Genomic DNA, 27,021 nt, shown 5'->3' with positions numbered 1-27,021 from the left:
CTGAAATCAGAACGAATGACTTCCATTCCAACCGTTTGGTTGGGAGGAGTCCCATTTCAATTTAGATTTTGGGGTGGAATAAAAATAGCTCAATCTATATAGAACTCAATCCCTACTCTCCTCTATGAGGGGGTTTTTGGTTCGCAATTGAAATTAGAATAGGAATAAAAATCAGAATGGCTTGGAATCGGAATTAGAATGGCTAAATTCGCCGAAGTATTTGGTTCGTGATCTGAATCGAAATCGGAATCGAAATTGGAATAGAAATTTGAATCCATAGAGGAGAATAGGGATTGAGTTCTATATAAATTGAGCCATTTCCATTCCATCTCCGAATCGGAATCGGAATGGGATTCCTCTCAATCAAACGGTTGGAACGAGAATAACCCATTTCGATTTCAAATCCTTACTTCTCCCAACCAAATATCTCCTAAAGAGTATGAATGTGAAGTTGCTCAAATATCCCGATTGCAATAGATCGGTGCATGTTTCTCAGCTGATGATTTTTCAATAAAGCACACATTAATATGATGAACTAATAGACGTGTCGCGTGAGATCAGCGACTTTCAACTAGTTAGTAACCCATGTTTAACATATGATAATGGAGCAATAATATATTGGAATGAAAGTCTAGCACATAAACGTCCTATTCTACGAAAGCTTCAACTTGTTCGAAGTCTGATAGCTCAAACAAAATCTTTCTCGAGGAAATAGGAAGGAGAGAAGTAGGAAGAAAAGAAAAAAAAGAAAAGAAAAAGGGCACGTCTACACAAGGAAGCACACAAACAGCTGGAAATCCGTTTGCTCGCTCCTTCCTTCGTTTGATGGATTGAAACGAGAAGGCGTAGCGGAGGAACGTACCTAGACAGGTTGGCGTCCGTATACGCAACATTGGCGGGAAACACGGAGAGGGGGTCGGCGTAAGTTATAACTCGGGGGCCTTTTAAGGTAGCTCGCGAGCTAACGCCGGGTCAAAAATAACCAAGGGGTGCCAGGTCAGCGCATTATCACGGATGGCTGCTCGTGGAGGCTATAAATGGCAGAGAGAGAGAGAGAGACGGGGGACATCCACACCAGCTCCATCGCCAATCGCCCACCAACTACTGCCCGCAAAAGACCTACAACTAGTTTGGTTGAGTTCAATTCACACGTAGAGAAAGAGAGGGATCAAGAGATTTCAGCTCTCACCCAAGCTCTCGTGGAATTCCTCTCAACAGAGGACGTCACCGCCACTCTCCTGCTACTCCTAGGGATAGAGAGGTAGGCAATCTCATTTGCTATTATGTCATTGTGTGCAGCTAGATAGCTAGCAGTTCTTTCTCTTTTATTAGTTTCCATTGTGCAGCAATTTTTTCCCCTGACCATCGTTGCCTGTCTTTTCTTTAATTTTTTCCCTTTCCTACAATCAACATATATACAGGGAGAGCGGCGGGCGGCGAGAGAGAGAGAGAGAGAGAGAGAGGTGGTGGGTGGGGGAGATGGCGACGACGAACAATACGACGGTAGCATGCAAGGGGCCGATGAAGGCAACATCAGAAGGGGCGTGGCAGGGGGACGACCCGCTGCACTATGCGCTGCCGCTGATCATTCTACAGATCTGCCTGGTGGTCGTCCTCACTCGAACCCTTGCTTTTCTCCTCCGGCCTCTCCGTCAGCCCCGCGTCGTCGCAGAGATCATCGTGAGCTTTTTCTTCTTTCCTATTTTTTTTTTCAACGGTCCTCCCTCGTAGTTTTAGCTAGCTAGTACTTGACGGTTGAGTTTCTTTTTATAAAAAGAGGAAATCTACCCTGTCAAATATTATTTAGATGATGATCGATGATAACACTCCAGCCCAAGCATTAGAAAAAGAATCCTATCGGGATTGTTATCTTGCTCGGTTGTTTCCGAGATATTAACATGAATATAGAGGTAGAGCCCTCCTCCCTTTTTTGCTTCCTCGATTCGAATAATACATGCATACGTTAGGAATGAAAATCCCGAGCTCAATCACTTTTTTTTTTTTTTTTTTTTTATGAAAAAGGAGGCTAGAAAATAGCCACCATCTTTATTAGTAGAATCGAGCAAAATTACCAAGGAAGAATTCAAAAAAGCCAGAGAATATCAAAACAGTAAGGAAAAAATAAACAGAACATTAAAAGATAACCAAAACATTAACAGAAACACTAACAGCCGTGAAAAGATCCAGGAGAGCAAGGTTGTTGATCCCGAGCTCAATCATGACATGTACAAAAAAGGATTTCATTTCGAGTGGTGCTAGACATTTTTCCATCTCTTCTTTCCTTAAGTTTCTTCTTCCTACCGTCTTTTTTTTTTTTTCCTTTTCTTTTTTGTACACTTCTTCTTCCTACCTTGGAACTTATTGATAAACTAATTAAATAATAGAACACCAAATACTGCTCCCTAGAAGGGTCAACCATGTACCAACTGTTCTGGAATTAATATAATCCCTCCATTTCTCCACTTTTCCAAGGATCACATCATCATATATAGGATCTCCTTCTTGTTGTACGTGGCTTCATCTTCCTTGCTCGATAGCTTTCTTATTTTCATTATAAAGTACATACGACCTTTTTTGTTATTTATTTAGATTCGAGTCCCGCCACAACTCCAAGTGGAATACGATACCCTGCAGAGAAAACCTGCCCCGGTTGCATATCCATGACTGTGCACTCCTGCTTTGACCATAAATATCTTTCTCTGAGTTACCTAAGGAAGACATCTAACATGATCCAAGAATTATGGGCGCATATGACGCCTAGCAATTGTTTTTCACGCATAGCAAACGCAGTAAGGTCGAGCTTCCCTACAAGGCTGATCCAAGTGTGACGGAACTTGCTAATAGGTCAAAGATGCCTAAATCAGCTTTCGGATTGTTTCTACCCTAACATATCTCATAATTTATTTTATCATAACAAATAACTAAAATTTGCAGATAATTAAAAATATCTTGTTTTTTGGGTAAAGGAGAACTAAAAATATCTACTAGCTATATACCAAAGCAAGCAGAATGATAATATAAGTTATATATTGTTAAGTAAATATTACAAATCTAACAGATCAATGGGTTGGATAAATGGCTCTAAATTGCATGCTGGTCCTGTAACTACGATACTTGCGTTGTTGCTTATTTGTCTTATATTTTAGATGTTCATCTAGTCTTATCAAGGTTTCAATAAAGCTTGTATTCCCACACAGTAGGCCCTCTCGAACATTAATTTATTACTACTAGCAAACGTTGTGCAATGCATATTTGATAAATTACAAATAAAATATAAAATTAGATTGTTAATTTGAAGTCTATATATATATATATATATATATATATATATATATATATATATATATATATATATATATATATATATATATATATATCAGTTAATTGAATAAACAAAGTTGTATATACTAAATTTAAAAAATAATAATTAAGCTAGAATTTTTGACTCTTCTAATTGATTATTTGATTTCCCAGCGCTAACTAGTATGATAATATGATTACTGCACTTGTTATATTATGTCTAGCAATGAGTTGAAAGAAAAAAAAAATATATATATATATATCAGTTAATTGAATAAACAAAGTTGTATATACTAAATTTAAAAAATAATAATTAAGCTAGAATTGTTGACTCTTCTAATTGATTATTTGATTTCCCAGCTCTAACTAGTATGATAATATGATTACTGCACTTGTTATATTATGTCTAGCAATGAGTTGAATGAAAAATACGACGGCACATAAGTTTAAAAAAATAATTATTTTAGTTTGGCTCTCATCATGCGGGAGAAATACGGATCAAGCAAAGACGAGGTTTTAATATCTTTCACAGCATATTTCATTAAAGAACAATACTTGTTATAAAATTTTGGACCGAAAGTTCACGACAACATGGAGATTGAAAATTGATAAACAAAATTTTGCAAAATATTTCTCTAATTTAAGATAATGATAATGTAATATTGTAAAGGTGGGCAAGGCTATGTTATGTTTTCCCCTAAACCTCTCTAGAGACAATGGACCTAGGATCCTCTACATGAGTTGAGGTCCTCTGCGGTGCATGATTTGCATTGCAAGTGGCTACATTTCCATCGATGGCCACCATGTCATCCAAATGTAAAGATAGATGTGGTTGTCAAACAGCATAAATGGGTGTGCTGCATTTATGCCATGCAATTCGATAAGATATATCGTGCCATGTTTAACCATCATCTATCTCCACATTGATCATGTGGTATAGCCGTCAAAGAGTGCACAGCTTTGTACGGTGCAAAACATGCACAGAGAATCCATACCCTCTTATATGTAGCATTTTTTGCATCACAAAGAACGATGTTTGCTTGGATCGTCATAACATAGCCTACCTCGAAAATGGACGGCTCCCTAATAATCTCTACCCATGTGCTTGACAACTACCTTTAGCATCTCTCAAAGATGAGTGAGAGCTCCCCATTTTTCTGATGGGCGCTGCATAGCAATGATTAGAACATGCACCACTCTCTGCAATGCTAAAAATGTGTCACAAAGGGTCTGAATTCGAAATGGTATAAACTGTTGGAAGAAAACAACGGATAACACAACTTGCAGAAGAATGAGTTTGCTATCTTGTAGATTTTTATTCAAGTATTATTAAAATATATAATTTTTTTGTGACGTACAGAACTTCCAAATGACCCTACTTATTATAAAAAATTAGAAGACAACCAAAAGAAATACGTTTTCTAAAGGGAGAACTTTCACACTAAGACACTTCACCAAGAGATATTCGAAGGGACAGTTGTCACCAGGAAGCATGTCCTTTAAGAAGAGATTTGTTTTTTAGAAGACATCCACACAAACAGTTTTGTTTGCCCATATAAACCTTGATATCTAATCCAGTATAGAGCTTCTTACTTTTTACTAGTGTCGCCGCTGGTTGTTTGTTTATTAATTTACTAGACGCTGGTGAGCAAGATTTGCCGTCGAACATGGGTTCTAACGCTGAATCAATACCGTACTGCTGCAGGGAGGGATCCTGCTGGGCCCCTCGGCCTTGGGCCGCAACAAGAGGTTCCTAGACTCCGTATTCCCCAAGCAGAGCCTCACGGTACTCGACACCGTCGCCAACCTCGGCCTCTTGTTCTTTCTTTTTCTCGTTGGATTGGAGCTGGACCTCCGGGCCATTCGACGCACTGGCAAGAAAGCTCTGGCCATCGCCCTTGCGGGCATCTCCCTCCCCTTCGTGTTGGGCATCGGCACCTCCGTCGTCCTCCGCACCACTGTCGTCAAGGGCACACGTCAGGGTCCCTTCCTGGTCTTCATGGGCGTTGCCCTCTCTATCACCGCCTTCCCCGTCCTTGCTCGCATCCTCGCAGAACTCAAGCTCCTCACTACCGACCTAGGACGCATGGCTATGTCAGCTGCTGCCGTCAATGATGTCGCCGCCTGGATCCTACTCGCCCTCGCCGTCGCCCTCTCCGGCTCTGGCTCCCCGCTTGTCTCCCTCTGGGTCCTCCTCTCCGGCGCCGCCTTCGTCGCCCTTGCCGCCATCCTCCTCCGCCCCGCCCTCGCCTGGATGGCCCGCCGCTGCCTTGATGGCGAGCCTGTTAAGGAGTCTTACATTTGTGCCACTCTCGCCACTGTCCTAGCCGCGGGCTTCGTCACGGACACCATCGGCATCCATGCCCTCTTTGGGGCCTTCATCGTGGGCATCATCGTTCCCAAGGACGGGCCTTTCGCCGGGGTGCTCATCGAGAAGGTGGAGGACCTCATCTCTGGCCTCTTCCTACCCCTCTACTTCGTGTCCAGCGGCCTCAAGACCAACGTCGCCACTATTAGTGGGGCCCGCTCCTGGGGCCTCCTCGTCCTGGTCATCACCAACGCTTGCCTTGGCAAGATTGCCGGCACCGTCATCGTCTCACTCATCGTCCGGATACCCATTCGGGAGGCCCTTACCCTCGGTTTCCTCATGAACACCAAGGGCCTCGTCGAGCTCATCGTCCTCAATATCGGCAAGGACCGCAAGGTGGTGACTCAACACTAATTGCGTTCCGTTAGGTTATGTGAAGTTTGTGTTTCCTTTTGATTCTGTTACGTTGGAGGGTGACCCACCCGATTACGGGTTGTTTGTAACTCTTCGACAGGTGCTGAACGACGAGTCGTTCGCCATCCTGGTGCTGATGGCGCTGTTCACCACCTTCATCACCACGCCCATCGTGATGGCCATCTACAAGCCGGCACGGCGCGGGACGCCTTACAAGCACCGTACCGTGGAGCGCGCCGACGCCGAGAGCGATCTCCGCGTTTTGGCTTGCTTCCACGGCAACTGCAACATCCCCACCATGATCAACCTGATCGAGTCCTCCCGTGGCACCCGCCGCCGTCGCGTCACCGTCTACGCCATGCACCTCATAGAGCTCTCCGAGCGCTCCTCTGCCATCTCCATGGTCCACAAGGCCCGCCGCAATGGGCTCCCCTTCTGGAACAAGCTCAACAGGGGAGCGGCGGGGAACGGCGACCAGGTGGTGGTGGCCTTCGAGGCATACCAACAGCTTAGCAGTGTCGCCATCCGCCCCATGACGGCCATCTCCGACCTCCACACCATCCACGAGGACATCGTTGCCAGCGCCATCCAGAAGCGCGCCGCCCTCATCATACTGCCCTTCCACAAGACGCAAAGCCTCGACGGCTCCCTCGAGTCCCTTGGCACCGCCTACCAGAACGTCAACCAGCGCGTCCTTCGCCACGCCCCCTGCTCCGTCGCCATCCTCGTCGACCGCGGACTCGGTGGCGCGGTCCAGGTCTTGGCCAGCGATGTCTCCTATGCCATCGCGGTCCTCTTCTTCGGAGGTCCCGACGACCGCGAGGCCCTCGCCTATGGCGCCCGCATGGCCGAGCATCCAGGCATCGCGCTTACCGTCGTTCGCTTCCTTCTGCCACCTCCCTCTGGAGAAGTCGACGCCGACGAGAGCGCCGCCGACGGGGCAGCGTTGTCGGACTTGGTGAACAAGCGCCCGGAGAACTCGCCGTCCGTCAAGTACGAAGAGCAGGCGGTGGCAGAGCGAGCGGAAGTCATGAGGGCCATCAAGGCTTTGGGGCGGTGCAACCTCTTTCTGGTGGGGAGGTCGCCGCAGTCCGGGGTGCCGCGGCTCGTGGAGCGGACGGACTGCACGGAGCTGGGTCCCGTGGGAAGCTACCTGGCGTGCTCGGAGTTCTCGACGTCGGCGTCGGTGTTGGTGATCCAGCGCTACGATTCCAGTGCGGACCCGTCCAAGTTGGTGGAGGAGGTGGCGGAGATCGAGGACGTGCCCGACACTCCGGTGCCAGCTATGACGCCGGGGTCCTCCCACCGGCCACTAGAAATAGAGAAATGAGACCCAGGGGTCTCGGGGTGGGCCCCGTCATATATGTTTTCCTTTGGTGATGGGCCCTTCGCATGATCATCGTCATCTCCTTTGAATTGGTGTGCAAATAGTCATGGAAACCGTAGAATAATGTTTGTACAGCAGGTTGTCCGTCAGCGGCCTCCCGCAGAAGAAAGAGACAAGGCTGGCTGTGCGGGTGTGGGCGTGGTGGGTCTTCTTCCATACGACCTGAGGAGGCCCTCCACATGAAGGGAGGAGGGAGCCTCATGCTCGCGCTGACGGGGAATAGCAGCGCATGTTATCCTTTATCGTTCACACGTTTGCCACCCATTTTCTCCTCGATCCCCTCCCCATGCTCTACCACAGAAGATAAATTAATTGATATGGCCCAGACTTGCGGCCATCCTCTCAGCCCGACAAATCAAATGATAATACATAGCCAATAAAATCAACAGCCAACTAATCCTCAAAAAAAATCAGTAAATGATAACACGCATATCATAACCAACCAGTAAGTAAACAGTTTAAATTACAACACGTACGACAAAAAAGGCATATTCTCACCATCCAGAAAGATAAGAAAAGATCTCAATTACTCATCCGTATATCTTGAGATTCCAATCATGCAGATTTAAATCCTCATCCCTATAAATACAATGAAGAAAATATTTAGATTGATCTCCATATGATCCGAGATGGATCAGTTTGGCATGACCAACCGATCTCCTTACCTTGATTGTGGATGACTTGAAGTCACGATTGCACCGGCCAACAATACTCCAAGGTAGTTAAGGCCAGAAACGTTATCACAATCATTGTCACGTGGATAAGGCACCTGATATAGCCGGACGATGTAACTAGCCTTATGACACATTTAAGCAACGAGTTAGCCATGGTACATGGTCAAGAATAGCCGCTACTCATCATGGAGTTAGCCGCTAACCTCATCTCTATAAATAACGGGAGGTAGAGGACCTTGTGGTAAGTCTTCCTAACAATCAAGATCTTCATTCTCTCACTTTCTCTTTCCTTTTCTCTCTTTGCTATTTTTGATTTTCAACTGACAACTTGGGCATCCGACGATCCATACCTGAAAAACTCCGACAAGAGGACTTCTTTCTAAATCCAGTGTTTGAAATCAGGAGCCTCATCAACATCATTGATCTCACCTAACTTCGGGCCATATTGACCTATGTCCGATCTCAAAATTCAGTAGCAATATATTGATGCTAAAAGGAGGACATTTGACCCGTTTTAGAAGAGAGAAATTTAGAATCATAATGAGATCATGTGGGGGGCATCACACACTTCAAATCGCTCCAATGGCTCTTTATTGAGCCCAATTAGAGTACCACCATCTCAATTACCTCAGCCTCTAATAGTGGTCACCCTCGCGCATTTTAATCTACTCATCCAGCAGACGCAAGCTCTAATCATAATAGTCTAAAGAACATAAAGGTCTATGTCACCCTAGCAGTTGCAAAATAATCGGAACCCAACTCTAGCTCATATACCACCATAAAGCCACTAGTCTTACCCCCACAGTTTAGGGTGAGTCCGATCAATCTAGCATGGCTAACCAAGAAGCCCTAAGCATGGCCACCAAAGATGCTCCCCAACTCCATGGATGAACTAATCTTATTCAAAATGCCATAGTTGGAGCTATGATGGGACCATGGACCAATCCTATCGAGCATTAAGGCTCTCATACTTGCTCTCATACTTCTTGACAATGCCGCTGACCAAGGATCACTTTCTTATCAAATATTTGCCTTTGGCAAATTCACTTAAATCTCATTTGATTTCTTTCAAACCTTTTGCTCTTGCCATATTTCCTTTTATGGATTACTTTTATGTATCCAAACGATCCTCGTATTATTGGAAAGGTCTTCTATATTCATAGGAATTTTTTTTTTACCATCCACATTGATGGAGATTTGATTCTTTTTTCATTGGAGTACATCCTGTTATAAGTCTGTTCTATAATTCTCTTTAATACTCATTCTTTCTAATCTAATATCTCTTCCTAATATTCCTTTGGTCGCCATAGTGAATAGGACCAAGTTTTGGTCAACTTGTGTGTTTTAATCTTTCAGGTATGACTAGATATTATCTCATGTGGGTCTTCTTGCCGAACTACGATATTAGAATTAATTCTCAACTTTTCAATATAGCAAGTCAACTGCTTCTCACCAATCTTTGGTTGATCCTATACCCTAAACTTTTTATGATTTACTTGAGTGGACCTTTTGTATTTTTATCCTTATTAGCTATGCCAGCATTCAACTTCCAACCTGCTACATTCATTCTACCTCAACTATCATCGACGATGAATCATCACAATTAGAACATCAGATTGCCTTGAAGCTTTGGCGGGTTAAAGATGGTGAAGGATTCATTAGCCTAAATCGGGGGTGAAGTGAGTACCTTATATATTCAACCTTTTCAGTCTATGCATAGCTGAATGTAACAAAATAACGAGGCCCTCTTAGCCTTCTTTTGCATTGCTTATTTTCTATTAATATTTGACCTACCTTTTAGTAGATTAGGCCAATGATCTTCAACATAGCTTGGTTAAAGTTGTTATCACTAGCCATTCATTGGCCAACTTGGAGAAACCAGATCAAATCTCTTAGAACAAGACTAACTAATCTTTGTAAGACATGACTCTTAAAAGAAGAATAAGTGAAGCTGGAATACAACAACAAGAATAGATTTGGTCCTGGGTGTATCTTGAAAGATGGTTAAATATACCATGATAGTTTCCTCCGAGCTAATATCATGAGCTCTCCAAACAAGGTGGAAAAGACTCAAAAGAGTCAAATAGGCCTCCAAATGAAACTAGGGCATTACATCTTTGTATTGGCCTTTTGATTGAAATTTAAAGGAATTAATGTAATCTTTATGATTTATATAAAATATAATACTTTTTTTTTGTTGTCGGACCAAATTCATCACCTCTTTAATCTTCTAATAGATCTTTATAGGACGTTGAGATTCATATTATCCATATAAGTATCCTTGATCACTCTAATAATCAAGTTTCATTCTTTACAGGATATCCAAAAAAGGACCAGCTGATAATGCTTCCCCAAGCTTTCTTAAGTTGGATAGCATAGGTCGAGATAGCATATTCTTTAGCTTGGCTCATCCTTGAGGTGGATTTGAGTATATTTATGTGATTATTCCTTCAAAAATCTTAAGTTAAGTCGGCATTGCTGATGCATCGAGCTTTCAAAGATCCTCTTAAGGGTTTTTTCTGCCACTAGTTTCATAGCTCGTCTCTACTTTAATTAGATTGGGTCGACATTGTTGATGCTTTGAGCTTCCAAGGATCTACTTATAGGATTATTCTTTGCTCTTAGGGCAGTCAAGATTTTCAGCTCAGCTTGTTTTATGGACAAGGATGACTTTTTGACGGTCCTTTTATGGGGTTATCCTTGTTTTTTGATCGTTCAAAGTTTAGGCTAAGTTTCCACCTCGGCCTTCTCAGATCAGCTTTATCTGATCTATTTCTTGAAGTGGCTTTGCATCTAAAATGGTAGATGTCCCCCTGTTTATTTTTATCAAAGCTCCTCAGTGAAGGAGGAGTTTGTGTATAGATGCGAGAAGCCCCACAATCATGAAAATGATCTCCTACCTGGTGTGCCGCTGATGCATGCATTAAGAGCTTATGGCTTGGCACATGAGGTCTTGTTCATTCCAGCTCATGAGCCTCACAGTTTTATCATTTAAAAGACTTCTATATTGCATGCATCAGGTGCAATTGGACTGCATCAAATCCCATGATGGATAACATGCCACGCTACCCCTTGTATTTCACCAATTCTCGATTGTGGCTATCTATCGTGCATATGCATCGTGATTTGCCCTGGCCACTTGCACTTGGTGCATGTAATAATTTCTCATTCAAAAGGTGCTTCATGTGAAATGGGTGGTCTTTAATTCTTATATAAGTCAGGGTCCTCTTAACTCACAATCAATATGAGACTAATAATCACTACAAAAAATATCATTTTTTGTGATGAATTTATTTGCGACAGAAATATATTTCATCACAAATAATGATATTTATGATGAAAATAAAAATTCATCGTTAATAATTATTTATTTATGATGAAACTAATTTTTTATCATAAATATCTTTATATTGATGATGAAAATAAAATTTCATCATAAATATAAATTATTTATGATGAAATTAATCATCATAAATAATAAAATATTTATTTTAATTTTAAATTTTTAAATATTAGCGATAAAACTAGTTTCATCATAAATAATAGAAGTATTTACAATAAAAATTAAATTTTTATCGTAAATACATATTATTTATGATGAAAATTTTTCATCACTAATATTTAAAAAAATAAAAATTTTTAAAAATTTAATAATTAAAGATTATTTGTGATAAAAATATTACATCATAAATAATAGCATATTGGTGTCGAAAACTAAATTTTCATCATAAATTAATATTATTTATAATAATTTTTTTTGCTAATATATGAAAAAATAAAATATTTTAAAAATTTAAAAATTATAAATTATTTATGATGAAAATATTACATCACAAATACAGATGTATTCTCGATAAAAATTTATTTTCTATCGTAAACACTTAAATATTTATGATAAAAAATTTTCATCACTAATATTTAAAAGAAAATAAAAAATTTTAAAAATTTAAAAATTACTGATTATTGATGATGAAAATAATACGTCATAAATGATCATTATTAGCGATGAAAATAAAATTTTCATCATAAATATATTTTATTTATGATAAATTTTTTTTATCCCTAATATGTGTAAAAAAATAAAAAATTTTAAAAATTCAAAAATTAAAGATTATTTATGATGATAATGTTACGTCATAAATACTTATATATTTGTGATGAAAACTAACTTTCTATCATAAATACTCTAATATTTACGACATAATATTTTCATCACTAATACATAAAAAAATAAAAAAATTTAAAAATTTAAAAATATAAATTATTTATGATAAAAATTTATCATCATCAATAATGGAATATTGATGAGAAAAACTCAATTTTCATCACAAATGCTCTATTATTTATGATAAATTTCTTTTACTAATAAATAAATAAATAAAAAATTTAAAAATTATAAATTATTTATGATGAAAACTTTATTTTCATCATAAATAACATATATTTGCGATAAAAAAATTATTTTCATCGTAAATAATCACTATTTATGATGAAAAATTTCCATCACTAATATTTTGAAATATTATATTTTATCTAATTTTATCATTAGTTAGTTCATAATTATCATATATACTAAATTTTATATTTATTATATTTATAATGACATATTTAAAGATAAATCTTGATTTTGTTGCTTGAGATCTTTGAAAATCTCATTTTATTTTATTTCTTAGTTATACACATAAGTAATGAATAAAAATTTAGAAAGGTTGATGAGCTGATATGGATGAACAAAAAGTATATGTGGGGTATGGGTCGAACCTACTTCAACCTGCATGTAAATCAAACATAGTTTGACCCATTGACACTCCTAGTTTGAATTATGCTTTTGTCCAATTTTGGTTGGTCTTCCATCCATTTTACTTAATAAATAAAAGAAAAAAAAATAAAAAAGATGATATGATAGTAGATCAAGCAAAAATTTTACATCCCACATCTGGGCTCTGGTGCTAAAGAGGTCTAGTTCTATTTTTTGACCTCTCAAATATCATTATTTTTCACAGAAAGTCTTGAGTTAAAAAATTTGCAGTCAAATCCTTGAACTCACTTTCAATGAATCAATATGGTCCTATCATCTATCTTGTCAGTTGGATCTGAACAAATTTTATCACGTGAGCATCATATAATTACTTATTAAAAATTTATAAATAAAAAATTCTTTTTAGTAATTATTAGTGATGGAAGAAAATTTTCATCGCTAATAACATAATTAGCGATGAAAATAATCATCGTAAATAAAATTTTGAGACTATTAGCGATGAAATAATATATTTTTATCGTAAATAATATTTTAAAATTTTTTTCCAGTGTGAATTTTTTTTTGACAGAAAATATTAGCGATGAAAAGTTATTCATCGCTAGTTAGTTACTAGCGACGACAAGCTTATTTTTATCACAAACTTTTTTTTCATTTAAATTATTTGTGATGAAAATAAATTATTAGCAACAAAAATTTTTGAAAAAAAAAAATTTTCCAACAGAATTTTTTTTTTACGAAAATATTAGCGACGAAAAGTTATTCATCACTAGTTAGGTTATTAGCGATGAAAAGCTTATTTTCATCGTAAATTTTTTTTTGTTTAAATTATTTGTGACAAAAATTTTCGTCGCTAATACCCTGCATCCCGTCGTGTCCCATCTGAAGCTCATTTTCTTACCCCCCCACCCTCACTCGGCATTCTCTCTCTCGCGTTCCCTCCCCCCTGGCGTCCCGTGTCTCTCCCCATGTCAGGCCGCCGTTGCTGTTCGCTCCGTCGTTGCCGTCGCTGTCCGCAAAGCCGACGCCAGTGCCACCATCGAGGTGAGCTTATTCTTTTTTTTGGGGGGGTTTGGGTTGGGGCCGAGGACGGTGACGGGGCCGGCTGGCCAGGGCCTGCGAGTCGGGGTCGAGGATGGCGGTCCGGGGCCGCGGGCCTGTGGGTCAAGTCCGGCTGGTCGGGGCTGGGGACGGAGGTCTGGCACTGGTGGGCCGAAGATGGGTTTTTGCGGAGCCAGACTGTGACCGTGGCCGTGGCAGGGTTCGGGCTGGGTCCACACTACAAGAAAATAAGTTATTAGCTATGAAAAATTTTTATCGCTTATAAGCCAAATTCGTCGCTAATAATAATTAGCGACGAAAAGTTCATCGCTAAAATTTCATCGTAAAAAATACTGTCGTTGATAATATTTTAGGACAAAAAGTCTATTTTCGTTGCAAATAACCTTAATTTATGATGAAATATTTAAGTCGTAAAAACTAAAAAATAAAAAAATTATTCATAAAAAAGATAATTTGCGATGAAAATAACAGTTGCTAATAATAATTAATAGCGATGAAAATATATTCGTCGCTATTATTCACTTTTAGCGATGAAAATTTTTTATCACAAAAAATTTTATTTAATAAAAAAATAATAATTAAAAAACTTTAGTGACTAATATTTACATTGTAAAAAAATATTTTTTTGATAAAATTTTACATCGCTAATAAGTATTTACGAAGAAATTTTTTGTCACTGTTAATTATATATTTTTTAAAAAATTAAATCATTTTTATAAATTTTTTACGATGAATATTTCATCGATAATAATTCCATCACTAATTATTTTTTTAAATTTTAGATATATTTTTTTACGTTATGTGTATAATATTTTTTATAAATTAAAAAAATTGAATAAAAAATTTACATAATAAAATGATAAATAAATTTTGTTATTTTATTATATCAAGTTAAAATTATAAGAGTTTTAAAAAAAATACATCAAAGAGCATCCACATATCGGCATGTGGAGAACGAGGTAGGGATGGGGAATGCTCGATGGAGCTCAGACCGACCTACTGCTACTCAGCATCTGGATCATCTGCTCCATCTGTGCTATTCATCCATCATCTAGATCTGAAACTACTGATACTGGTCGATGCGTTCAATCAGCTCCTGAGCTCATTTCTCAGCCTGCTGTCGATCCTCGATAGCCTGCCTCGGCACCTCCATCAACCGAGCCTGGTACGTAGAATGGATCTCAGCCTAGATGATCATGAAGATGAAGGAGCAGTGATCCCATACCGAGCACCTGATCACAGGATCTCGTATCGAGCACCCAATCACAGATCTCATCATCTGTGGGTGCGGTTGAGCCCTCAGGAGTAGGCTGGAATCTCATGTCGGTCATACGATCCTGAAAATAAAAATTAGAGTTATTTTAATTTTTTAATAAAGATCAAATTATGAATAAAAAATTAATTAAAAAAATATACAAAGAGCTCCTGGCCCGTCGTCCACTCCCCGACCGTCGCTGGTGGGTCCGCTGGTAGATATCGATCCTACCAGGAAGCTCGCCACTCTCAGCATCTCTCTGTAATTTGAGAATTATTTAAAAAAATTAAATAATTAAAAAAATATATTATAATTAAAAATTTAAAAAATACATACCATATGCTCTATGTGGCGAGCAAATGATCTCGAACCCCCATAATGCGACACGGTCTGTCTCGCCTGGTTAGCCGCATTCTGGGCACATCGTCTCTGTAAAATTAGCAGTAAAATTAGTAGATAACAAATATAATTTAAGAATAAATGATTAAGTCATTAAAATCTAAAAAAAAGTTTAAATGTGTAATCTGATATGTCGGATCCTCGTAATACCGACATATGGTAGTTCAATCATCGATAGTGATGCTATCGTAGGGCTGCAGCCGCGCTGCCTCCTGCCCATGAGCCTGCACCACCCGATACCAATACTGATGCTTGTAATGACGATAATCTTTGAAGTGCAAGGATAGATGGGTATCGATCGCTCACCTCATACGATCATCCTCGAAATCAATGATGTCAAATACACCCTACCAATAACAAACATTAAAAGAATACTATGCAAATTAAATATTCATAATATAATTTATTTTACCTATAAATGGGTGTAGAAAATCTGTCTCTGAGCCGGGACAACATGACGCCAATCGAAGAGCGTCACCGGGGCATAGCTGTGGCATATGATGCCCAGCTTGGACTGCCATGGCTCACACCAACCCTTAATGGGTCTGGTGTAGCCGGCTGGTATCTCTATCTGGAGACACTGTCTCGGGTGCTCACGTCTCTAATGCTCTAAAGTGAGGTTCTTCGATGGACCTCACCCTCATCTGACCACTGATATAGACTAACCTGAAACAACAATAAATAAATCATTAGTATGATTCAAATAAAAGAATCAAATTTGATTATATATAAAGTATAATGATTAATACCACTGGGACTAGCCTCATTGGGACTAGCCTCACTGGGACCCGACTCAGTCGTAGTCGGCTCACTGGGACCTACCAGTGCAGGACCCTCTGACACTGGAGCCGGTGAGGCCATGGAGATCGGTGAAGGTGCCTCAACCTCCGAGCTGTCTGCAGGTAATTGTGAACGCGACTGTCGTCATCTATCTCCTGGTGCCATATCTGCAAGATTTGAGATGTAAATAATATAATATTATATAATAATAATAATAATTAAATAATATTTTAATGAATATAATTATATCGCATACCATTATTGTAACACAAAATTGAACGAAGAATAAAGATCTACTCATCAATATTCATATCTTCCTCGATGTGTAGATCCTCGTCCGAATTACAGTAATCGATATATGTATCGTTTCTATCTCATCGTCATTTATGAACTGATCGTCGCCCTCCGACTCATCCAGATTAGATACAAAATCAGCTTCAATTTCGTTGGACAGGAGATCAGCCTTATTCAAAGATGCCATTACAAATTCTTCATCAACCAAAAACTCAACTGATGTTTGTTCTTCTTGCTGAAAAGCTTCCTCTTCATGTAAATCCAAAATTTCATCCATCTCTAATCGAGTTGGTATGTCATATATGCCTCTAAGTATTATTTTTTGTACGACATACCAATTATCTTGATACTTTAGATCCTTCAAATATATTACTTATTTCGCTTGAGTTACTAATATATATGGCTCATTTTGGTACATTGTTCGTGTAAGATTTACACTAATAAATTATGAATCGATATGAATTCTGATCTTTTTATTACTAATATCTCACCATTTATACTGAAATAAAAATATAGAATTACTAGACCCATACTTCAGTTCTATGATATCTACCAGTACACCATAATAATCAATCTTTTCTTCTCCTTCATATCCTGTTGTAGCAATTCCACTATTCTGGATCTGTCATTGCATCTCAAGCTCCTTGTGTGAAATCTCATTTCTTCAATGATACAGGATGTGTAGTGATTAACTCTTCGATCGAGATCACATGCTAGATCATGCAACTCATCGATTGCACCCACTTTTTTATGAAAATACTTATATTTCATCTGCATTATAAGATAAAAAATTATATTGATTGAAATAATATTATTTATAAGTAAATAAATAATGTATCACTCATGTAACTTACAAAATTATCAAACTATTTTGCAAATTTTCTCCTATGTCGATCATCGACATCCGTATTATTCTCTCTACATAGTATACTCTTGTGCTCACTGTAAGAAATTATAATTTTTAATTTTACACCGATATAAAATTTTTTTTTAATCATTAAACAGTATCATAAGATGATACTTACTAATAAAATCTTTAATTTCTTCATAATTATTTAGAACGTAAAAATATGTCTTGGAAAGCTCGTTCACATCTATAAATTCAAATTTTTTTGCACCAATAGATCGAATCATTTATTTAAATATAGACAATATTGGCTCATTATCATCCCATTCATAGTCTGCATTATGATCTACATGATTGAATCTTATTTTGATATCATCAAGATATATCGAGCAAAATGTGACAGACTCGGTAGCTCCATATGCTTCAGCTGTAGACCTTTCAGGCCTTGCTTTATTGCGTACATATTTTTTTAAGGTACACAAAAATCTATAAATAAAAATAAATTTAAATTTTATAAATATATTTACATCTTATAATTGATATGATAAAATATGTATAACTTCTTTATCTTTAATAGGATACATCCATCAATAATGTACCGGTCTGGCCAAAAAAACTTTCTTTGGAAGATGGACAACCAGATGCACCATAACATCAAAAAATGATGGTGGAAAAAATTTTCTAACTTACAAAGAATGAGTACGATATCTTTCTCTGATCTCTCAAGTAAGTTAATCTTCAATTTTCGACAACATAGTTCTCGAAAGAATACTCCCAGCTTAATCAATGCAGTCTGAACATCACCACCCAAATAGCCATGCATGACCATAGGAAGCAAACATTGCATCATCACATGGGAGTCATGACTTTTCATGCCAGAGATATTATCATTGTTATTTCCAACACACCGTGATATATTTGAAGCATATGCATCAGGAAACTTTACGATTTTGAACCATCCACAGAAATTCTTCTTTTTCTCTCCAAATAGTGAATAACATGCGGGTGGCATAAAAAATCTCTCACCTCGACGAACTACATGCAACTTCGATCGAATTCTCATTTCTTGCAGATCAAGATGAGCTTTTGTATCATCTTTTATTTTTTCTGAAATATTCAATACAGTACCGATGATATTATCACAAATATTTTTTTCAATGTGCATTATATTTAGATTATGACGAAGTAGTAGCTACTTCCAATATGGTAGTATGAAAAAGATACTTCGCTTCATCCAATTCAGCTCAGCTTCAGTACGCTTCACTTGTGAATACCTGATATTTTTCCAAATCGAATATTTTCAATGATTTCAAGTTGTTATAAAATTTCTTGTCCACTTAACCTTTTAGGTGGCGGATGTCGATCGGACTTACCATCAAAAAATTGATTATAACGGATCCTCCAAGAATGATTAGCAGGAAGAAACTGCCGATGATCCATGAAACATATTTTTCATCCGTGCTTTAAATGTGAGGAGGATGCATCCCTATTGTATATGGGACGTGCCAGATATCCTTTGATGTTCCATCTAGATAAATTTTCATATGTTGAAAAATTATTTATAGTCCATAAAATTGAATAATGCAACTTAAAATTACTTCAACTCACAGAATCATATGTCTGAACCCCATTTTTCTATAACTCATTCAGATCATCAATCAAAGGTCGTAGATATACATCAATTTCATTATCTGATACTTTCGGATCCGGAATCAACAGTGACATAAAAATAAATGGTTCTTTCACGCACTTTTAAGGTGACACATTGTATACAACTAGCATCACAGGCCACATGCTATAAGAGATACTCATATTGCCAAAGAGATTAAATCCATCTGTCGCTAGACCAAGCCTGATATTACGCGGGTCACTTGCAAAGTGTGGATACTTTGCATCAAAGTCTTTCCACACTAAAGAGTCGGCTGGGTGGCTAAGCATGTTCTCCTCCGAAACCCGCTGCTTATAATGTCATTTTATTTCTTCAGCTGTCTTTATGGATATATACAACCTTTGAAGTCTTGGAATCAATGAAAAATATCTCAAAATCTTTTGAGGTATTTTTTTTCCTTTTCCTATTATCAGTTTTGTATCTAGGCTCACCATAATTCGAACATTTAGTTTCAGTTGTTTGTTCGTTATCGTTATAAAATAATATGCAGTCATTTTTGCAGACATGTATAGGAGTATAGCCAAGTCCAATTTCTCGCATGTATATTTTTGCTTCAGAATATGATTTCGGCAGTCTCTTTCCATCAGACAGAGCTGCTTTAATCAATATTAAAATTTGGTCAAATGACTTCTGACTCCATCGGTTCATGATTTTAATATAAAGTAATTTTATCAAAAACTCTAACTTGAAAAACTTTGTACAATTTGGATAAAGTGGCTTTCGTGCATCCCTTATAAGCTTTGCAAACTATTCAGAGATCTCTTCTACCTCAAGCTAGATATTATGTTCATGATCAAAATTACTTTTAGATGCAGCAGTATTCATCCATACATTCGAACAAGCATCTTGATATAAATTATCTAACAATTCTTCTATACTACTATGTTCGACAGGTCCATCAGCATCACTATCATCTTTAGTATCGTCATCGTCGTGCACCATCTCATTTGGATCATCCTCCCCATGCCATGTCCAACAAGTATACTTCTTATCTATACCATATTGTAGCAAATGCTCCTCAACAAGTATTATGTGATGATATATCATATTGACATATCTCTTACATAGACACTTTATTCGACTAGCACTGTCAGCCTTATGCCATGCAAAGTCAATGAAATCTCGAATTCCTTTTCGATATTCAGACAAAAAAATTTCTGTAGTATTCATCCAACTTTTGTTGATATTCATCTAATAATAAATATAAAATCATTAACAACCAAAAAAAGTTTCATGGTATTCAGGATCTCGATCCGAATTTCGGACTGAATCGCGTTCCGAATTTTCGACAGAATTTCGACATGGATCCAGATCCAGATCACTTCATACAAAGTAATACATATTAAAAAAGACATGCAGATTGAACATTAACACAGAAAATGTGTGGCCCTATCCCTTTATGAAGTAAAAATGCATGATCATATCCTTTTCAAATCATTACTAATAGATGTGGCCCTATCGCTTTCAAAAAAGTAATAATCTCATTATTGTTATTAGTAGATATTGTTGGGAATAGTGTCCCAAAGCCAATCGTCAGCTTGTTAACGGGTGTGCTCATTTTTGTATTTGTACATAAATTATGAATTAATAAAAATTATTTTGATATTTTTCATCACAAAATGTTTCATTTTCTAATGAACTCCTATGTTGTGGTGAAGTCCTTAGGACTATTTAGACTCGACAAAGGAGGATTTGTCAAAGTCCTTAAATCTGTTCGCGACCAAATGATACGTTGTTACCAAGGACGACAATATTTATCAAGCATAGATCGTTGTGTGCCTATAGGTTGGTTGTCTTCTTAACCAATGAGTGTGGAGATACTGGTATGGCATACAGATGAGATCTAAGGGTACATCTGCACTGAACGTGACCGACTCTGGAGCTATTTCTGCTATCAAGATTTGCTCCGATGAAATATGGGTATAAATGTCCCTCTGACCTGAGACCGCCACGATGACTTGCAAGCAACTCACTGCACTTAGGCACTGGACTACCTGAAGTTTTAATTCTGTGACGAAAGGCTGCTGGGTGTAGTCAAGTACTTGACTTGTCGGTGCGTGTGTCAAGATGAGATTGACCACTCCAGTTTAGGAGCTGTGTACAGTCGTATTTCAATTTAGCAAAACCTTGGCTAGGGTAGTCTTTGTGAGGAGTCACAGGACTGTTTGAGTTGGGCATGATTCGGATGATCTGATCAAGGTTGACAGTTTAACCCTGTGTTGTCCTAAACACAGAGGTCAAAAGGATGAATTATACAGTAACCATATTCACGTAGGTTCTGAGTGTTGCGATTGCGACCATTTGACCTATCCGATCGTCGGGTACCATTGCTAGATGGTCACTTCGATTAGTACAGGAATTGATCCTGTGCTACCGACTTAGGTTCGAGTCTGCGGGGTCATACACATTAGAGGTTTTTATCTGATCTGATGGCTGATATAGAATCCTACATGTTTGAGACTCAGTGATCGAGAATCAAGATTCTCTGATCACGAGTTTCACACATTATGGGTACCGGGGTCAAGAGTCCCACTGTTTGGGACTCTTCGATCAGGGTTACATGTCGATGAATTCTGATGCCCGATTACCCATCGGATTTAGACTCAATATTTATGAGAGGTTTAATTAGTGATTTGATTGGTAATTAACTCAATTTGATTGAGTAATTATTTTTGGATCAAGTCCAATTGAATTGGATTCAGTTGGGTTTGATCCGATTAGGTTAAGAGTTGACCTAATCGTCGAGATGGTTTGGTCCCTGATTTGATCAGAGATTTGGCTTAGTCAATTCTGATTTGATTAAAATTTTATTATGCCTAATTAAGCCTAATTAAGTTAGATTTAAATTAGTCTAATTGGACCTAACTTATTTGGTTCAATTAGGTTGGTTTAAATAATTAAACCACCTTGACCCAATCTCCATGCGCCACCTCACTTCCATTGCACCCATTTGGATTAATGAGAAGAAACTTCTCATGAATTTTTTTCTCATGTCAAGCCCTCTCCATGCCCCACTTTAATATGCTAAATGGATGGATAAGGATGATTGGTTGGCCATTCAAATTCAAAATAAAGTTTGAATTTGAATGAGCAATCAATCTTTGCTTCTTATCCCTTTTTTTACGCCCTATTTATTACATGAGAAAAAGATTTCTCATGAAATCACTCCATGCATAATTTAAGCCATGCCTCACGCCTTTAGTGGATAAGGAATGAGTTGGTGTCCATTTGAATTCAAAATTTGATTTGAATTCAAATGAGCAATTACTCATCTTTATCCTTTCTTTTGGATAAGATGTTTGATGTTGTTATAAAAGGAGGAGAAGAGTGGGGCGTGCAAGATGAAGATTTTTGGAGAAAAATTATGGGATGTGAGAAGTCTTGTGCGTGAGAAGGAAGTCCATATCCTTTCAAGAGAAAAAGAAAGAAAAGAAAGAAAAGTGGGTACAAGATTTTCGGTGAGTTCTTTAGAGTTTTAGCCTGGGGTTCGGGAAGTGAGAAAGTGAGCTACAAGTGTCGTGAGCCCATAAAATCTCAAAAAAATCTTCAACATCCTCTCAAACACGTCTGTTGACGATCCGAAGCATCCAAAAAATCGACAGACATCGATCGAAGGAGTTCGATCAGTGATTTATGTCACAAATTGACATAAAAAGTATCAATTAATATCTAAATTATCTAATTTTATTAGGAAATTGATACTTGTTATTATATTTTTGCAGAAAAAGAGATCATCAATAGAAAGAACAAGAAAGAGGATTCCAACGGCGCAAATTTTATGCAAAACGGAGTTAAATTGATCCAGAAATTGAAGAATGAAGAAAGAAGACTCAATTGGGTCAAACCCGAGTCAAATCTGATCAAAATTGGTCAAAAATCAATTGATTTAGTGATCTGGTTAGCAGCTTGGTCCACAGCAACAGGCGCATGGACCATGGACCCATCGGCGTACCATAAACCAGCCAATCAGCGAGTCTCGGCTCACCGCAACGCATCGCGAGCCCGGTCCACGCGTGCGGTCCAGGGCTCATGAGGAGAGAGAAGAAGGTCCGAAGGGCAACCTGATAACTTCACATCACTCGATGGTCCGATCAAGATCCAACGCTCCACATTTTTGCACCATCGGACGGCCACCATCGCAGCCGGTCAAGATCCAACCGTAATCAAGGCAATTGCAAGAATGAATAAACACTAGGACAACACGGGATCCTTCTGCAGCGCGATCCAACGGACGAAATCTTCCAGCGCCTTGATCGGACGGTCCGCAATGCATCCGATCTGATCCCATCTCTGCAGCGCGATCCAACGACAGCGCTTCACCCAGATCTTGATCCGACGGCCAGAATCGTTTCCAGCTTGATTTATTAGATGAATTGGGTCCTTTAGATGAAGATCGGACGGCTGAAACAATTTCTAGGGTTTCTTGATGGATTTAAGTACTTTTTGAGCGAGATTTGAGCCCCTAAACTCTCCTAACAACCCTCTAAAATCTCTTAGTCCCACATCTAAAGTTTTGAAAATCTTATAACCCCCAAATGCCTATAAAAAGCCCCCAAAGGCCCTTGTTTTAGGAATCTTTCCTTCAGATCAAGCTTGTAACCCTAGATAGTGGGGTTTTTAGCTTTCTTCTCAAGCCTCGAGCTTTGAGATTTTTGTAATAAATTTTTTTTATATAAAATCTTATTTTTATATAATTTTATCTCTTTACATTATGCAATTTATTTTTCTTGCAATTAGGATAGTTTAATTTATGCAATTTAATTTTATTAGGTTAGTTTAAATTATGTAATTTATTTTTCTTGCAATTAGGATAGTTTAATTTATGCAATTTAATTTTTATGCAATTAGGTTAGTTTAAATTATGCAGTTTAAATTTATGCAATTAGGATAGTTTAATTTATAAATTAGGATAGTTTATTTTTCTGCATTTAAATTTTGCAAGTAGATTTAGATCATGTCTAGCTAAGCATCCCTTCTAGGGTTTGCGATGAAGCTAGATCATGAGTAGGGATTTTACATAGGGTTCTTTCTTTTTCTTAGGGTTTTTTTTTCTTCCTCTTTTGCCAAGAATTTTTGATGAACTACAGTTGGGTCAGAGTCCCTTCATAGTTCATGCTTGATTCAGTGCATAGGAGGAAAAATCCTAAGGGATCCTAGTTACTACTCCCCTGACAAAAATCATAAGAAAAAATACCATGATAAAAAGTAGGAATAGAAATAAAAATAATCACTTCGAGCATACCTTCATCAACCCCATCCACTTCGACCCTCCCATGCTTCAATATTTGTGACAATATAATTTTCATAGGCCATGACTTTTCACGTGCATTTTATATACACATATCTTGATATTCTACATAAATTTATTTTGCATATATTATTTTTTAAAATTATAATTTTTTATAAATATAATAATATTTATTATAATATATATCCTTCAATATGAAAGTTTTTTTAAATTATTAAACTTTTTTAACCATTAGCGATAAAATATTTGATCATTAAAACTCATTCTAATGATGAAAAAAGCTTATTATGCCACTAATAGTTTAATTTTTTAAATTTAAAATTATTTTTTTAAATATTAATGATAAAAATAATTCATCATTAATAATTGAAGATTTATGATGATAATATGATTTATCATCACAAATAGTTCATTATTTATGATAAAAATATTCATCATAAATTATCTTTTATTTTTAAATTTTTAAAATTTGAATATTTATGATAAAAAATATTTTTTTATTGCTAATATTCATATTAGCAATGAAAATATTTTTATCGTTAAGAAAATAACTAGTTTTTCATTTAAAAATTATTTACGTCCAAAAATTTATCACAAAAAAAAGCTTATTACTAGTTTTTCATTCAAATACCATCTCTGAACGTGCATTCAAAGATGGATTTCAAATTTATCAAAAAGAAATAACTTCATATTGAAATTTCTTGATCAAAAATTTCCATAGAGTTTTCTCTAAAATAGAAATATCTTTTTTATTTATCATTTCAGCAGCATACAAAACAGCACATAAAATAATTTAATTATAACAAGTAACATCAATGTACATTGTGTTAGCGAAAAAATAATCAGTCAAATAATTAACTAACTTCAGCACTAACACTAAAAAATAATATGCAATAATTATAAGAATATGCAACAATCATAATAATTTAGGTGCCCTAGCTTGGCCTGACGCGGACCCGACCCGACCCAACCCGACCCACCTCGGCTCCACCCAACCCACCCCAGCCCGACCCAACCTGGCTCCACCCGACTTGCCCCAGCCTTTCGGACCTAGCCCGACCCGCCCCATCCCAGCCCTACTCGACCATCCCCATCCCAGCCCGACCTGCCCTGGCTCCACCGACCCACCCCAACCCAACCTGACCTGGCTCCACCCGACGCGCCCCAGCCTGACCCGATCCGCGCCAGATCGATCAGACCCAGCTCGAACGGCCCCATCCAGGCCCCACCCACCCCAACCCAGGCCCAACTAGCCCCATCCAGGCTTGACACGTAGGCCCCATGCGGGTGCGGTCCGCCGTCCCAGCACGTCGGTGGTGGCACGTGGCTGCCCGCAGGCCCCACGCAGCTGCGAGCCACCATCTCGACCCAGGCGACCATCCCGACACGTCGGTCGCGGCACGAGGCGGCCTCCATCCCAGCCCAGGCGGTCGTCTCAGCACACCGATCGCGGCACACGGCGGCCCGCAGGACCCACGCAACCACAAGCCGCCATCCCGACCAGACGACCGTCCCGACATGCCGGCCACGGCACGTCGTCCCATGCAATCATGGGCTGCCATCCCGGCACGCCGGCTGCGGCACGCGGCGGCCCGCAGGCCCCATGCGATCGTGGGCCACCGTCCCGACCCAAGCGACCGTCCGCGACATGCGGCAGCCTGCTGGTCCGCAGGCTCCATGCAGTCGCGGGTGGTCATCCTGGCATGCTGGCCACGGGATGCGGTGGCCCGTAGGCCCCCTCCGGTCATGGCATGTTGGCCGCGGCCCGCGGCACACCCCAAACAAAAAAAAAGAGACTTATTGACTGTGGCAGCGAAGGAGGTCGGGACGGGGATGGGGGTTGCCAGAGGGGAAGAAGCTTGGGACGCACGTGCGAAGAGCAAATGCCTGGGGGGAGAGGAAGAAAAATGGGTTTTCGATGGGACTTGATGGGATGCAGGATATTAGCGATAAAAATTTTCATCACTAATAATTCTTTTCATCGTCAATAATTTGAATGAATAATTATTTACGATAAAAACTAAGTTTCATCGCTAATAGTTCTCACCATAAAAAAAATTCATGCTGGAAAAATTTACATCTCAAAAATTATTATTTTTGATGAAAATAAAATTTTCATCACTATTTAGTTTATTAGCGATGAAAATTAAAAGATTTCTGTCGCTAATAGTTCCCGCCATAAAAAAAAATCCCGCTTGAAAATTAATGCCTTGAAAATTTATTATTTATGATGAAAAATATTATTTCATCGCGAATTACATAATTAACGATGAAAATTATTTTCCATCGCTAATAATCAATAAAAAAAATTTTCTCATTCAAAGAAGAATTTTTTTAAATGAGAAATTTAAAATATGTCTTGTTTCCTATATTATTTTCTTCCATTTATTTTTCATTCATCTCTTAATTTGGATAATCCAATAATAATATGTATATATATATATGTGTGTGTGTGTGTGTATAGATATGTATGTATGTATATGTGTGTGTGTGTATATATATGTGTATATATATTATTGGTACGAAGCAACAATCTCAATCTCACACTCAATGCCTACTCCTGGAACAAGACCAAATCGTGCCCACTCCTTGGGATTTGTCTGCCACTCTGCCGTCGCTGCCGCCCCT

The 27,021-nt window shown here is 38.3% G+C and overlaps 1 protein-coding gene across 1 annotated transcript; it reads left to right on the top strand.

The window, feature by feature from the left end:
* Positions 1-1,022: 1,022 nt before the first annotated feature.
* Positions 1,023-10,073, top strand: LOC140852137 (cation/H(+) antiporter 19-like). Its single transcript, XM_073245072.1, has 4 exons — positions 1,023-1,261; positions 1,422-1,680; positions 5,006-6,004; positions 6,123-10,073. The coding sequence occupies exons 1-4, from the start codon at positions 1,038-1,040 to the stop codon at positions 7,350-7,352; spliced, it is 2,712 nt and encodes a 903-aa protein (XP_073101173.1). The 5' UTR covers positions 1,023-1,037; the 3' UTR covers positions 7,353-10,073.
* Positions 10,074-27,021: the final 16,948 nt, after the last annotated feature.

The sequence above is a fragment of the Elaeis guineensis genome, chromosome 10 (genome assembly GCF_000442705.2).
Source record: "Elaeis guineensis isolate ETL-2024a chromosome 10, EG11, whole genome shotgun sequence".
Lineage (NCBI taxonomy): Eukaryota > Viridiplantae > Streptophyta > Magnoliopsida > Arecales > Arecaceae > Elaeis > Elaeis guineensis.
Note: the sequence above shows the minus strand (reverse complement) of the source record. Positions and strands in the feature narration are given on the sequence as shown.

Coding starts and splice junctions, on each gene's coding strand:
- LOC140852137 (XM_073245072.1), top strand. CDS start 1,038: ATGGCAGAGAGAGAGAGAGAGACGGGGGACATCCACACCAGCTCCATC. Junction 1,262..1,421: donor CTACTCCTAGGGATAGAGAG/GTAGGCAATCTC, acceptor ACATATATACAG/GGAGAGCGGCGGGCGGCGAG. Junction 1,681..5,005: donor GCGTCGTCGCAGAGATCATC/GTGAGCTTTTTC, acceptor GTACTGCTGCAG/GGAGGGATCCTGCTGGGCCC.